Source organism: Pleuronectes platessa, chromosome 3 (assembly GCF_947347685.1).
Source record: "Pleuronectes platessa chromosome 3, fPlePla1.1, whole genome shotgun sequence".
Taxonomy (NCBI): Eukaryota; Metazoa; Chordata; class Actinopteri; order Pleuronectiformes; family Pleuronectidae; genus Pleuronectes; species Pleuronectes platessa.
The window spans coordinates 8251334-8266862 of record NC_070628.1 but is presented as its reverse complement, the minus strand read 5'-3'; the positions used below and the strand labels follow the sequence as shown (position 1 = coordinate 8266862).

The 15529-nt window shown below is 42.6% G+C and overlaps 1 protein-coding gene across 6 annotated transcripts in view; it reads right to left on the bottom strand.

Moving 5' to 3' along the window:
- The window catches only part of fbxw7 (F-box and WD repeat domain containing 7), a 98373-nt gene that overhangs the window by 64354 nt on the left and 18490 nt on the right, over nucleotides 1-15529 (bottom strand). For 2 of the 6 annotated variants that reach the window (XM_053418312.1, XM_053418311.1), the window contains 3 exons: nucleotides 3370-3618; nucleotides 2646-3188; nucleotides 219-347 (listed from right to left, as the gene is read on the bottom strand). In XM_053418312.1, the coding sequence (XP_053274287.1) occupies nucleotides 219-347; nucleotides 2646-3188; nucleotides 3370-3549 (852 nt within the window). In that variant the 5' untranslated portion in view covers nucleotides 3550-3618. Of the gene's footprint in view, nucleotides 1-218; nucleotides 348-2645; nucleotides 3189-3369; nucleotides 3619-5050; nucleotides 5175-15529 lie in introns of those variants that run through there. The other 4 variants (XM_053418313.1, XM_053418314.1, XM_053418315.1 and 1 more) reach the window with 4 other exon arrangements.

Sequence of the window (15529 nt, the reverse complement as noted above, 5' to 3'; positions counted from 1 at the left end):
CAGTACCTTCGAATAGACGGGCACATGCTTAGAGTGTAAACCTGAGTGACGTTTTGACTCCACTCCAGAATATAAAAAACCCACATTATTTCTGAGAGGATGCTGAAGCGTGGCTTAAATACTGTTTCATGAATGTGAAACGATCGGCATGACCCGCGGGAAGACGAGGGGGGGGGAAATTAAGCATCTTATTCTGGTAGCGCGAGACTACAGCTCACCTGAAGCCTGGGAACACAATCCGTCTTCATCTGAAACATGCAAAGACATGTACAGAAGGATGAACACCACATTTCAGTTTCTTTTTTTGCAGTTAGGCTTTCCACATGGAGTTCTTCGTTTTTTTTCACCTGTCACACACACACACACAGAACGATGTATGCATATCATACTTAAACCACATGAACATACCAAACATGGGTCCTCTACTAAACTGTTGCATCCTGTGTGACAAATGCATTGATTCAGCTGTCACAGTTAATGACACTGTATGGACTCTCCAGGAACATACACAGGACCTTTACACGTGAAACTAATCTGCAGATGAACTATCACCTACCATTGATTTCAAATTCTGACTTTTGGAATGCTCCCACTCCAAAACCCTGCGGCCTCTCTCAGACACACCCTGCTCCTGCTCAGATTCCCTGCGCTCCAGTTTCAGGTCGTCTCATCACGCTCACACTGCTTCTGTGCGTGTGAAACATCTGCTCTCAGATTTCTCCTCTGGTCTCAGGCTCTTTTTTTTTTCCTTTTCCTCTCATATTTCTCAGAAGTCTGTTATAGTTCCTCCCAACCAATAAAACCCCAGGTGAAGTGCTGCGTAATGGAACTGCTCCTCTACTAAGGCTCGACAGTCCCCTTATGAAACCACACTGACATTTTTATCAAGATGTATTCCATGTATTCCACTCTTTCACTTTGTTACGGGGAAAACAAAATACATCCTGGCTTCGCCCCTTTTCTCTTGATCCCGACCACAATCTAATTGGTTCTTTCTTTGCTCATGTGTTATCCTTCCACAGAGTTTCATGGGAATCTATTTGATGTCATCAGGATTACGCAGAAAGCAACCAAGCAAACCAATAGACCTTGGCAGACATAATAAATGTCAATCAATGGTTTCAGCACCACGCCTAATTCCAAGCATTCAGGATCTACAGCTGAACAAGATGTGTACGTTAGACATCAAAGCCAGCTGGCACGCGGACCAAGACCCTGACAAACTTATCTGACAGCTGTGTCAGATGGTGACAGACACGCAGGAGCAAATTCACACTACCTGCTATATTTAGGCCAATATAACCAAGGCCGATATCTGAATCAAAGGCTCCGACAGGCATAGCCTCACAGGTATGACACATAATACAGGAGACAACTGGGACAGTTACGAGGGACGTGCTCATCAACAGCAATAATAAGACTTCCTCAATGGGCAGTTTGCCAGTCAGAGGGAATAAAGGGGGCAGTTTACGACTTAACAAATATGTGACAGCTTTAGTCATTACTATCTATAACAGCAAGGTCTGCATATCTGAGTTACATTGGGAAGTTTCAGTTTTAACATTTAAAAAGTTAATTCCAAAGTCCTAAAAGTGCCAAACAACATTCTCCTCACCATGTGGATAACGAAAATAGTCCATTGCCGCAGGGTCAAGAGAGTAAAGTCCAACTGTAATAATGTGATTCATGTAATTGTCAAATCAAATCAATCAGAACAACTTTGGACTCATTGAGGCTTTTTGGTGCACAGATGCCTTCAGGTGAAGGAGTTCCCATCATGACCTGACTCACACACAAAAAGAGTTAGAAGCTTAAAATGAATAAGTAAAAAGGCTTGTTTAACACTAGCGGATGCACATAATGTCCATCTGTGACTAACAAATACTTTGAACATGACAACTGTGTTTTGTTTGGAATCAAACAGTTGCCCTGAGGAGTTGAGAATTGAAACCTTCACCTGATGAAGTCAGTTTCATGCCTCCAGCGAAACAATTAATAGTCTGCATTTTCAAACACTAATGAAAGATTTAAACAAATATACATATATCTATACACTACAGCCAACTTACTTATCTTGCATTTCCTGGCAAAGTTTATAGTCTGAGATACACAATCAAAGCGTCACTTGTACAGAAATGTGCTTTGTTTACAGAGTTCTGCAGTTTTAAGAACTTTAAATCCATCTTTTCTGGACCCATGACACAGTGGAAAGGTGGCGAGGGTTTGTTGAAGACTTGTGTTTGAGGATAATGATCCTTATTCTTACTTTTGAAGACGTAGTCGCGGCTTGTTGTGGACACTGCATGATTGTGCGGTGCAGTAACACATGTAAGCCAAAAGGGGGAGCTATTGTTTTAAATATGTACCACTACCTGCCAGTGCAGTGAAGGGAAGTTTCAACATGTGGTGAGTTGATAATTATCAGTTCATCCATAGAACTGATTTCCCCCTGATTTTAGATGGCATCAAACTATGAAATTGGGTTGGCTTTCCATGTCCGTGTTAACTCTCCTCTCCCCCAACCCCCAAAAATGAGGAGAAATCATTTGTGGCAACAGAAACATGATCCCTACTCATTGAATAATGCACAGACGGGGCATACTGATGTTATTCCTATGAAAAAAGGTCAAACAGCTGCTTCTTACCTTCTTGTTGGAAGAGCTTTGGTGTGTACAACCAGAGTCCAGGTTGTTATTAGGGATGGACACATTGTTCCTGAGAGAGGGAGACCGTAGGCCTTCTCCTTCCTCCTCCTCCTCCTCTTCTCTCCCGCTCTCTGCTGAATGTTCAAAGTCATCACTGTCTTGGTCCATCTCTTCCTCGTCCTCATCCTCCTCTTCCTCCTCGCCTTCTTCCCTCTCCTCTTCCTCCCCTCCCTGCTGCTGATCCCCTCCCTCTGTCCTCTCCTCCTCCTCCTCCTCCTCCTCTTGGTGGCTGCCGCTGTTGTTGTTCTCCTCCTCTTCCTCCTCCTCCTCCTCCTCTTCCTCCTCCTCCTCTTCTTCGCCTCGCAGCCGCCTCTGCTCCGACTCCCACAGCCATCGGGCGCCTTTCTCCCTACCGTTCACTTCGTTTGGCGGGCCGTCCTCGCCATCTTCCCCTTCCTCCTCTCCGCGAGGGCCGTTGCTGGCTCCTGATTCGCTGGGCACCCATGGTTGTTCTCTTCCACCGTCAACCTGTGATGTATCAGGCTGTGGGGGAAGAAAATAACTGATGAAAAATCTTCCCATTTTGATAACAGTACAAATCTTTCAGAACATTTCTACAATCATGACTTTTTACGACTTAATAATGCTCTTTTATTGAAGTTTATATTTCATATGCCTCTAAATCATGATCATATGTAACTTTTTGGATATCAGTTGTACTTACCCTCTGCTGCAGCTGCTCTTCCTCCTCTACTACCCTGTTCATGTGCTCTTCCTCATCGCCCTCCTCGGCCGCCTGCTGGGGCGCCCGGGCTGTGGAGGAGGCGTTACCTCGCACTGCCGGACCCCCCGGCCCCCGACTCCGCCTGCTGCTGCTGCCCCCCGACAGCAGATCCTGGTTCATTTCCAAAAGCCAGCTTGCTACCTCCTGGACCTTCGCTAGGCTGTCTGAGGAGGAGAAGGGCTTGGCATTCTGCAACACACAAAAAAAGATAGAAGAGAAATGATTAAAATGTGATTGCTTTTGCCTTCAGGCTCTGAAGACAGTTAACGTCTGTATAAAAGTGTAGATAAGCCTCATTCTGTTCTTTCCTTCGCATTAAAAATAATGGACTTTCAACATTTGCTGTTAGAGACACGCGTGTTGCTCAGTAGCAAAGAGATAAGACAGTTGGAGTGATTGTTTTGGGCTTCCGGTCACACAGCAGCACTGGATCTGACTCACATCCGGATGAAAGAACAGACTAGCCTTGAGAGCTAGTATCCCAACTAAAAACAAAGCCAACAAACAAATAAAGGTTTGTGGAGTTTACGAAGGTTTTGAAAAGTGAAAGATATTTTGTTCATCTTCACAATCTGCTGTGTTGCTGAAATGCATTTCAATATTTGCTTTAATGGAAAACCAACTGCATAAACAGTTTGCTTCAGTGATCTGTTGCATAATATGTGGAACTGAAAGACAGTCACCAGAGCTTTATCTACTATGAGACAGCTTCGCCTTCTAATGCACTCTGCTCCAGCAACAAGGGCTGTGCAATTAATCCATGTTTCATCAAAACCTAAATAGGGACAGGTGCAATTTTCAAAAAGGCAGGTTCAGCCATTTCAGATAAAAAATGTCCAACAACAAGTTACATATAAATGAGATTATAAATGAAGAATTGTGATGTTACAGAGCTGCAGAGTTAGATTCAGATCATATTCTCCAGATGTAAGAGAGCGTAGTTGTCTGGTACAAGCCCCAGCAAAAACCGGGCAAATGTAGGAGTCGCTGGGATGAACCAGACAGTATAGGATCTCATATTGGCAGCACACCTCAGTGTTCATTCAATAGTCAACTCACCACAGACCAAATGACATCATCACAACATCCATGTCATCACCTCAAGGCGACGTTGAGCCACTGCTCCTTAAAGGCGCAGGAGCAAAGCCACATAACAAAGAGAGAGTCCCATAACCTCACAATATGCTGAACTCAAGCTAAACAAGCTTTGGTGAATCATGAGCTTTCATTGTCTGCCACACTATCATCGTTTTTCCCCATCTAAACAAAAATTTGTTGTGATTGAATTTCTATCAAATCTATCACAACATAATTTGTTTTGCACATCGCTCAAAGCAAGAGAACTAATCTGTAACCATCAACTCTCTTGAGCTGAAGTTTGTATATAAGCTATTAGACATTACATACACAAGACTAAGAGTGTGTGAGTGTGTGTCTACTGTGGCTTTCGAAAGGTTCCTATGGGTCTTCTCATTGCCCAAATGAGGTCTCCAGTTAATCTAAACTATAATAAATTAAGAATCTGCCTAATCTCCAGTGTCCAACATATAAGATGGCAAAATATTTTTCCAAAGGCGTGCGTTCTTTGTCTGTTTCAGTGAAAAAAAACGATTGCTTTGACCTTGAGGAGGAAAAGTCAATGGTCCCTTTGTCAGGCTTCTCTCATCCTCTTTACAGCGTAGTCCCAGGGCTGCGGTGGGAAGCATTAGACCGATCTCAAATTGCACAGCTCCCCGTAGGGAGTGCCAGTTCATGAGCTGAGAAGAGGAAGGCTATGAATAGCTAGAGTTGTCCCTGCCTTTTACCGGAATGACTGAGGTTCCGTAATTAGTTTCCTTAATACAGCATGAAATTTGTTTGTTGTCATAGTGGTTCAAACAATTGCGAGCAGTGCACAATGGCAGAGGGAGAGGGAGAGGGAGACGCACGACACTGATGAAAAGGGACAGACATTAAACTCACTTGTGAGACTCTTTTATTTGTTTGTGTTCTTTGTCAAAAAATAGCAACAAAAGCTGGAAATCAGTCATTTTAAAAGTTGATTTCCCTATTCATGCCGTTTTAATCATTCACCTTTCAGTCAAATATTTCCTCGGCTCAAAAAGGGCCACTCTACTGGGGGAGGAAAACCAAATACTTAACACCAGCAGCAAGGACAATTAAACATAATGTTCTCCTCTAGAGTGGTTGAATTAGCAGTTAGGTGCAGCGGATATAAGGAAAAATGAAAATAGCACTTGTGGTGATCAAAGACTGTGTACATGCACACACAGGCTTCATTCATCAGCCTCTATTTTTAGTCCTGCAAGAGCAGGGATGTGGAAGGAAATGGCGATAGGAAGCTTGGGAGCGCAGGTGTGAATTTGTGGATCCTGGTGCAATCAGTTGACACAGGTGCCCGGGAGATAGAGGAGAAAGAAGGAAGACAGAATCTATATTTGTTTTCCTTCAGATTTGGGGATAGCGATCACAGACACATGCTCGGTTGGAAGTCACAAAAAAACACAAAAAGCTTTAATTATTGTAAAACCGATAATTAAAGCTGCTTTAATGACATTTTTTGTATTATCCTAGGATCTAATAATTAATGTCAAAGGGTTCACTGGTATTGAAAAGACTGGGCCATGTCAGAGGGAATAAAACCAGTATGGTACAAGCTGGTGAACACAGTGAAGCAAAACAAAGCCAAGAAAACAAATATAGGACCTGACATCCAGTGGCAAGAAACTCCTCACGCATACTGATGTTGTTCTGCTTCTGCAACATGTGGACAAAGTCAACTTGCACTATTAAAATGAGCTGATTCTGTATTCAGTATTAAACGCCTTTTTCAGAAATTCCAGTGGCAAAAATGTGTTCTATTAAAAAGTTTAACTTCCTTTTAAAACTATTATGCCTCTGAATTAAATTAAAATATTTACGGCCTTTATTAACCAGTCAGTGGCATTCCAAGTTAGACACCATCTCATTAATCGTGTCCTTAATCACTTTACTTGGTTGTTTACTGGCCAAAGGATTTTTCCTTTTCTCGGAATAATAAGACGTATTGTATATAGACCAGCATTGATGGTGTGTTCCCAGCAGTCTGGCAACGCAACATACATCCAGACGGTCCCTGGAGAGCTGCTGATGGGGAGGGGATGGGATTTCTTCAGAGTGGCTTGCCAAGTTGGCACTTCACAGATAAAGCCACAGCTGTGGCACACACAGACTTTACTTTAGCCTTGTGCACAAGCTCAACATGGGGCACTTCAGCCGGAGTGGGCTTCTCTCGGGTGGGCTTGGACAGAGTTCTCCACGTGCTGTGATGCAATGGGATGCATCAGGTTGATAGGCATTTTAACTGTACTGTGTACCTTCCTAATTTTAAGTGTCCTTGATTACAGTAGTGTTAATGCTGTTGATGTGATGTGCAGATCCAGTTATTGCATGTTAATCCAGTTTGATTAGAAGTTTGAATAAAGCCCAACACGCAGGACTTGCACGTATTCGGTGGAGGCTTCAATTGAAATGCTTACATGTATTGTGAGGCTGGTGAACCTTGTGTTTGATGATCTAGTTGTGGATTTAATTTCCTGTGTACTTTCTTTCTAGCTTTGCATTGATAACAAACACGATTCATTATCATGAAAGCCAGTGTTCAGTTAGAAAGGGGGTGAAGAAGCAGCTCTCTCTCCAAGCTGGGTTAGCTTAGCTCTTATCCCAGCTCTCTTTCTTTTAAGTAAGTACCACACAGCAACCTACAGACTGTTTTGAAGGTGACTACACCACTAATGGCTCACACATGTCTGTGGTGTGCTTTTGCCTCTCTCTCACACCAGCAGAGGCTAATGTTCCTCAACAACTGTAACTGCACCTATGCTAATGTGCTACATTTACATAGGTGCAGTTGGACTTTTGTTACAGAGCAAAGCACTGGAGACACACAAACTGCCACTGAAAAATTACTAACGGTTCTTCAGTCTTGTAATTACTTATTATTTGTATACCTGCATATGCATAGATACAGAGGGAACATAGGTAAAGTATGGGAGATGGTGCTCGGGGGGAAATAGATGAGGAAAGGGAAGAAAGAAGGAAAGGAGAGCAGAAGAGGAAAGGGCAGAGGAAAAGAGACAAAACAACAGAAACATCCAAACATATAAAGTCTGGGTAATTTCAGTTTGTCAGCCATTGGCTAAAAGCACAATTTAAACCCGGAGCATTTCCCATTAATCATGTCCTCCAGTGCCTTAAATACAAGTTACAAGATTGCTGAGAAGGTAATGTTTCATAGACACCGAGAAGAAAAACATCTGTCATCAAAGTTTGGGTTAATGGGGTGAGATGATTCTCTTATTATACCATTAACTGAGGTAATATTATACACAGAAATGATTCATGCCAAAGAATTTACATAGCTTTCCACTGATGAACGCCTTAGCTGTTAATCAGTGATGTGCAATTTGAATATTTAAGTATCTATACCTCAGATTGAAATGCTTTCAAGGAGATTTTTGATCATAGATTGTGGAAACTAAGATTCTGGAGGGGGGGGCTAAAGAATGAAAGGACTTTCCAGCTGTGAGAAGATGAAACTTTAAATGACTTAAAGGAGGATCAATCGTTTCGAGGCTGCTGGAAACGGATATCACATAAACCTTGTTCAGAATAAGGAGGGGACTGTAGAGGACTGTGCTGAAACCCCCCAATGGCAGCAATACATCACACCAATGTGACCTTAATAGAACAGTGGGAGAGCATGGAGAAAATATAGACCGTTCAAATAGTAACAGATATAGATGCGGATGTATAGTCGCTCCACTTGGATTCTCAAATATTAACAGAGGGATGTGAGGGAAGACTGAGGAAACCAATTATAGTGTTCCCAAGCTAAATAACACTTTCTTCCTGGTCTGCCTTCTTAGTAACCGCAACATGTGACACAAAAGCAAATAGACTTATGAGGATTTTCTACTTTCTCACTCGGAGAAAAATGGAATTAGAGGAACCATTTCCTGGATTCCTAAAAATACACCGTTTGTTGAAATCTCTGTGTATTCAGTTCGACGCTGGAGCCATTAATCGATGGCTCCGTTTCAAGCTGGTACCCTGTGATGTCTCAGAGGAGGAAAGTGAAACCTCAATTCCGGAGCTGCTCAAGAAAGGGGCATTCATTTCCACAGTCATTTCTGCAGTGAAGCACTTCATCCTGTGACAATGCCTTCTCTGGAAGACAATGACTCCCCAAATTATTGGGCTGTTGCCCAATAATACATCGAGTCATTCAAAATCCTTTTCCTTTTTGGATTTCTGACATTACTCATGAGCATAAGTCTTTTTTGGAACCAGGAGAATCAATCTCTTCTGCTGTGAAAATGGGCAGCCGCCAGCAGGGACAGTCAGTGGAAGCAAACTATTAAAACAGTCATGTGCATAACAAGCCATGAAACAGAGGGAACCCTAGAAGCTGGAGCCCTGAGGCATAAGCCTGTGTTACAGGAAAGTCGCACTCTCATTCACACACACACACACAGACACACAGGCAAGTGCACACAAGCACTCACACAATCTTGTTTGGCTTTTATTTGTTCCATTAGAAAAAGCTTCTCCCGCTGAGGAGGGGGCAGCAATCACTGTAAACCACCGGCAGACTGAAGGCATCCATTTAAATGACTGCTAGCTGAAAGCAAGTCCACTGTTGTCAAGGCAGCCAGACATCCATTGAATCACCTGGTTCCATTAAAGAATCAATTACTGGGCTGCTCTCTCCCTGGTAGCACAGCTCTTATACGTGAGATTGTTTCGGACAAAGACGAACTAGACTTCCGCACTCAGTTCTTTTATGCTGATATATTTGGGCTGATTTGTTTCCTGCATCTCACCCACTGCTGTGGCTGTGTCAGTGGATGCAGTCGCTCTGTTACCTTCGGTTGAGGTGGGCAGCCTGTGGCCAGTCGCTGCAGCTGCTCTGAAGTATGGCTGCAGGAGAGGAGATCTGAGCAGCAAGCCGTGCGGCCCAGCCTCTTCATCAGAGAGGAGATGAAGCTGCAGCCACAGCCACACATCGACTTGCTCATTAGTAGCCTGTCTACAGTCTGGGGTCACACACACACGTGTTGTGGGGGGAGAAAGCAAAAAAAGAGGCTACGGAGCCGAAGCCACTTCCTTGGTCCCTGTCAGATTCCTCAAGTTGTCTTCACCGCTAACGGCTCCTCTGTGATGTATTCCACGTGGTGCAGCTGATCCACAGGTTCTCCGTCGCCGAGAACAGGTCTCTCTTATCTACAGTCAACATAATACCGATTCTGACGCTCACCTTAATCCACAGTGGGGGCACTCGACTTGGTAAGTACAGTTTGTCGGTGCGTTTCCCTCGAGACTGCTTCCCACTTACTCCACTCCCTCGGCTGTACTTCAGTCTCTGAGCAGACACGCGCCTCCTCCTGCTGTAGCTTACTCCCCCGTGTGCCAAGCAGCTTTTCCTGATTCTGCAAATAATACACAGGATTCTGTGTCTGCCAGCCGTCCCTTTCGTCTCGCTCGATTACCATCCGTTTCTTTCCTCTCCCTCCACTGCCTTTGGCTGCTGTGCAATGAGGATGCTATCCCCCGTCAAAGCCACTGTCACCACTGTACACCCTCCTCCTCCTCCTCCTCCTGCTCCGGCTGCTCCTCCACCACCACCACCACCGCTGATGCTGCCACCGCGACTCGCAGCTCCAGTGGTAAACCACTCAGACTGAGCTTCTCCAACTTGCCGATAAAAGTGCTTCACTCATGTGAAATTCAAGCCCTCTAGATTTGCCATTAATTGAGGAAGCAATAAATAGAATATCAAGAAATCGCTGCATGCACCAGTAGGACAGATAAACAGGATGCAGCGGGGGAAGGCTCAAGGGAAAGCATTGAGGAGAAAAACTGAAGAAAGGATTATCATGGTAATCTAAGATGCTGTAATGATCTTTGTTATAATCAGTTAAATAAAATGGACAGTTATATTATGTAACTATTTCACTCTATGATCAAGAAAATACAAAATAAACACTGTTATTTGTAGTTATCAAGCTTTTTTGCATAGAGCACTTTATAATTTTGTAGATACAGCTTGCACATCTGTGATTATTTACAGTTTAAACATCATTATTCCAAGTGCATCCTTCCTAATTCCCTTGTGTGTCAACATCTGTCCCTGCTTCAGTGGGACCACACATTGTCTGCACAGCTCTTTAACCTTATGAGCTCAGCGACGCGTGGGCACAAAGTGAACCTCGTGTTGTGCAGAAGCTAATAGTTAGAGTTGATGAAGCCAGACGGCCAGCAGGGAGAGATACCCGCTTGGCAAAGATAGGCTGACAAAGGCTGAGAATGAGCCCTCTGTTAACGGAACGGCAGCAGCTTGATATTAATAGCGCGTACACAAAGTAGCATCAAGTGATTGTTCCGAAATCATGTTAACGAAAAAGGTGAAAATAGCAAATGCTAGGCGGATGCTGCTAAATAGTGAACTAAAGGTGATTTCAGACATTTACTGAGCTCCAGGCATTTTCCTGAAATTATCAGGTTAGAACATTATGTAAAGACACAAAAGTCAGAGTCAGACAATCCAGGCGTCTTCCTGAATTTTTCCTGCCAACCCCCCGAGGAAAATGTCAGGGAAATGAGCCCAAGTGAGATCTAGCAGGAAAATGACCTGGGATTAAACAGCATACGAGGACGTCTGGAACACCCAACGGACGAATAGGTGTTTGAAAAACTTGTATGACGCGTACTTAATATCTGAAGTTGTGAGTTTTGGGGAATTATGAGATTATCCGATAAATCAAAAGTTGTGAGCTGGGATTTATTATTGTTTTTGTGACTGGTTATTATGCAGGATTAGTATGAATCGATACAGACAACAATAACTTAATCTGAATCTTGACTGATGCCGTAGATGAAGCAACAATTTTCTCTCATTTTCATCGTTATATTTTGATGTGAGATCTGTTTACGTGAACCACGACGGCTGACATTGTGATGAGTACGTTTATAAACAGCTTCATTCATCACTTGTGTTTCAAACATCAGTCTACATCTCAAATGTGCAACAAGTGAATCAAGCTTGTGGGAAAAAAGGAAAACACCAGAAGAGAACAGCAATAAGTAAACATACAACTTTCCCCATCACTCTATAGAGGATATTATCTCACTTTAATAATAGACATCAACAATTTGTGGTGTTCTGTGTCTCTGAACAAACACGGGTCCATTAACCTCCAATAAGAGATTCACGCTGAGATCATATTCAAATTCATCACCTATAAATCCGGTTTCATGTTTGAATACACCCTTTAACAGGCCTATAAAATAAGTATCCACAGAGAATAGTTAACCATCTCTGGACCGGGGCTGTCCACCCTGTACAGTTATTCATTTAATGATGCAAAGCAATTCGCTCTTAAAAAAATAAAAATAAAAATACATCTTCCATTACTCTCCTTTTAGGTGGTTATTCGAAAACTGGCAAGAACCATTATTGTTCCATCAGATTACCCGGGTGAGGCCCATCGTGCTTCGGTGTGCAGCTGTGACCACCTGCCAAATGCGTTCAACATTAAAGGTGGAGGGAAGGATAATGATGAAGCACTTAAAGCTCTTCTGTGCGCTCACTCACCGGTGCGTCTTTGTGCTGTTGATGGGAGTGCTACTAAATGTGTCACCTCCCTGTGATTCATTGCAACAGAGATTTCCTCAAATACCAGTCTGCTATCTCCCTGGAACAAACAGCACATCGGGAGAGGAATTGAGCGAGTCGAACACAGAGACCCCTATCTGCGATCTCCAAAAACAATCTATAAAAGGAAAGTGTAGCAGTGTCAACCCCGGATAGGGACAGATAGTAGCTTTAAATACTTAAAAACAATCCCCAACCTTCACCTAAAGTACACAGCAGTTTACATTAAAGCAAAACGGGACAGTTCCGCTTTATCTGAAATCACATTTACTGATTTCTTCTTTTCTTTGCCGGGACCCATTAGACAGGGCAGGGTGAAAGGGTGCCCTGTTCATTATTTATGAATATTGCTTTTCACTGTGTCAGCTCACTGCTTCAGTATTGATCCATACAGCGGAGACTCACTGCACCAGAACGGAAGGTTTCAGACGAACGACAAGGGTTACACACAGAAGCTGTATCAAACACACACACAGACACACACCGGTGCGCCAGTAGCAATGGTACATGACTATCTTTCTATTTTTTAAAGCATGAGAAATTAACTACAAAATTCTCCAGTGCACACACACACACAACTAATATTTAGCAATACGTTAACTGAGAAAAGGCTTTATTGATCAATAATGTGCTCTTTAATAATCTCTGCTGTTTCTTCGACTCAATGAGCAGAAGCATTGGATGAAACTATCGATTCGTTTACAGGGAGGGAAGTAGGTTGAGTCCATTTAACGTTAATATCATGTTTTTTTAATCTATTACAGGTTTAAATGGATATGCAGGTGAGCTGTGTATATGGAAGCAGAGATTTGAAAGCAACAATTATTAGTATAGGTCATAATAGGTAATACAGCAGCCTTAAGGTGATTACGACTAGAACCACAAACCACGTCAACCTATCCTCTGGAGGATGATAACCGTGCTCATCACAGACAATAACAGTGTGGCTGGGAAAAAAAGAGCTGTGTCACAGTTTCACCTTCTCCATGGTGGAACTAAATGTGGCATCACTACACCACATGCTGATCCCATCATGCTCTAGTCTAACTTAATATCTCCTTTCTGTGATCAACACCTGTAGAAGCTACATGGTGTTCACCATAAAGCCCATTCATAGCATAGTGTCATTCGCCAAATGTTATATGATCTGTATTCTCAGCCATCATATCCATTTGAAATAAGGATTGTAATAACTTGACTTTTACCTTCAAATCAAAAAGAAAAAAAGATTCACAGCGTTGAGGTATTTTGTTTGTGTATTCAGGGTTAATTTAACTTGGAAATATGTATCTCAGAGATCTGTGTTTACATCCTGACAAAAGACAGTGTTGAAAGACTACAGACAGAGCGGCCGCCCCTCTGGTATAGAATGAGAAAAGGAAGGTAATATGACACAAAGAATCTCATTTAATCAGGAACCAAACAGGCCTAACAGCACAATCTCTGTAATTGGAAACAGAGAATGCAAAAAAGGATGGAAATACTAATCCCTCTTTAACATCCCCCTCCAAATCCATTTACAACATTTTGTTTGTTAGTTATAGTATATTACAAAAACAAACGCCAAATGCACATAACAAAAAAGAGCAGATGGTTGAAAGTCAATATTCTGGGCACTGCAGTTGAAAAAATTGTTGTTTAGACTAGAAATAAACACTACTCGTAACTTATTCTAGCACCAAAGGAGTTGATTAAGAATATAAATTCATGTATTGTATAAACAATGGAAATCCTCAGCATGCCCACACTGTAGAACTGATCTTGCAGTTTCCCCTCAGAGTAGGCTGCACTCTAGTGGGCAAAGGCAGAAACCTCATGCAGGATTGTCTGAGGAAAATTCTGTTGGTGGAATAATTAACAATATATGATCCATCAAATGCATCAGCATGTTCTGATTAGGATGTAAATCTTGTGAGCAGATGATTTTTTTGTGACTTTAGCAGTAGTAGCTTAATTCATTCAGGTAGTGAGTCTCATTGGGTGAATTTAGGGATATGATCAAGCATTACCTACCCATGTGTAAACAACACACGTCACATGACATGATAATGATCCGATCTCATCTCTCAACACAGAGTCGCAACATTAAGTTGCCCGAAGGCGATTTTTTACTTAAGTTGTCAGTCGGTCATGGTTCATTTATAACTGCTAACACAACAATCTCACAGAGAGAACAACTGTTCTTCTTTAGTGCAGACAAGTTAATGATTTGTTTAAAGAAGATACAGATGCCACATTCACTACAGACTGTTTTCAATCAGTAATTTATGATAGGACCTGAGATCATTTGACAAACACGATGTTGATCCCGAGCTTAATAAATCTGAAATGAAAGTAAAGTTTTTCAAACTCACCGGACTTCTCAAATGTGCATCAGCAGCAATTTATTCCTCCTCTTCTCCTCCTCCTCCCCCCCCCCAGCTTTGCATTTGCTCATCTCGGGAGCAGGCAAAAGGCTGTTCTGAATTATTTACAAAGAATGAGTGGGTGAGAGGTGTGGGACCGATTAGGGAGTGACACAGAGGATAGTTCAATCTCAGTCCCTTTCACCGACCTGCTTAGGAAGCAGTTTCCAATTCAAATTTCATAGGACCTTTTCAGGAAACGATAACGGTGCACTTCTCCCCACATGAATCCAGCAGCACGCCAGTAATTTTTCATTAGACCCCATTCTTCTGTTCCTTTATATGTCGAACCCAAAGAGATAAATCTCCTTCAAAAGGAAGCGCCAAGCAGGCAGCTTCTATGATGGCACTTATACCCAAGTGCTTTGTTTTCTAGATTAAACAGGAATCTGGTTATATTTATCTTTTAAGTCTCATGCTCGCAACAGGACCGTTTCCCATTGAGCAGACAATGTCATCATTCATAGACAAAGGTCACGTCTTGCTCGCTTATGGCTGATTATACAGAGCAGTCATACAATCATTATGACCGAGGTAATGACCACATGTCTAGTGCCTCTTTAGCAGCAGCTTGTGTCGTTTGAAACACACAGAGGCTGCGTGATGGAGACACACAACTCGCACAAATATCTCATTAACGTTTGTTTTTTCATGTTTTTATACACCGGACAGATTTGCCAGAGGATGTCCTGTTGAGTATTCGAGTCCTGAGCAAAAAGGGAGATGACACTGGGACACAAATAAGGAAGTTACACGTGATGAAAATTCAATCTGAACAACCTTCATCTGAATTATTCAAACTCCATATCATATGTGCTTTATCCAGCTGCGGGGACCGGGGTTTTAGGTGAGAGACAGTTTTAACCTTTTGACATTCGAGAGCCAGTCCGCACTTTAAAAATGCAGCAGTGAGCTAAGCGCAGGTTCTGCTACGTGCTATCACTTTACCTCTAATTCAACGGCGCGTGCCTGGAATGAATTATTCAGGACTTGCGCCACA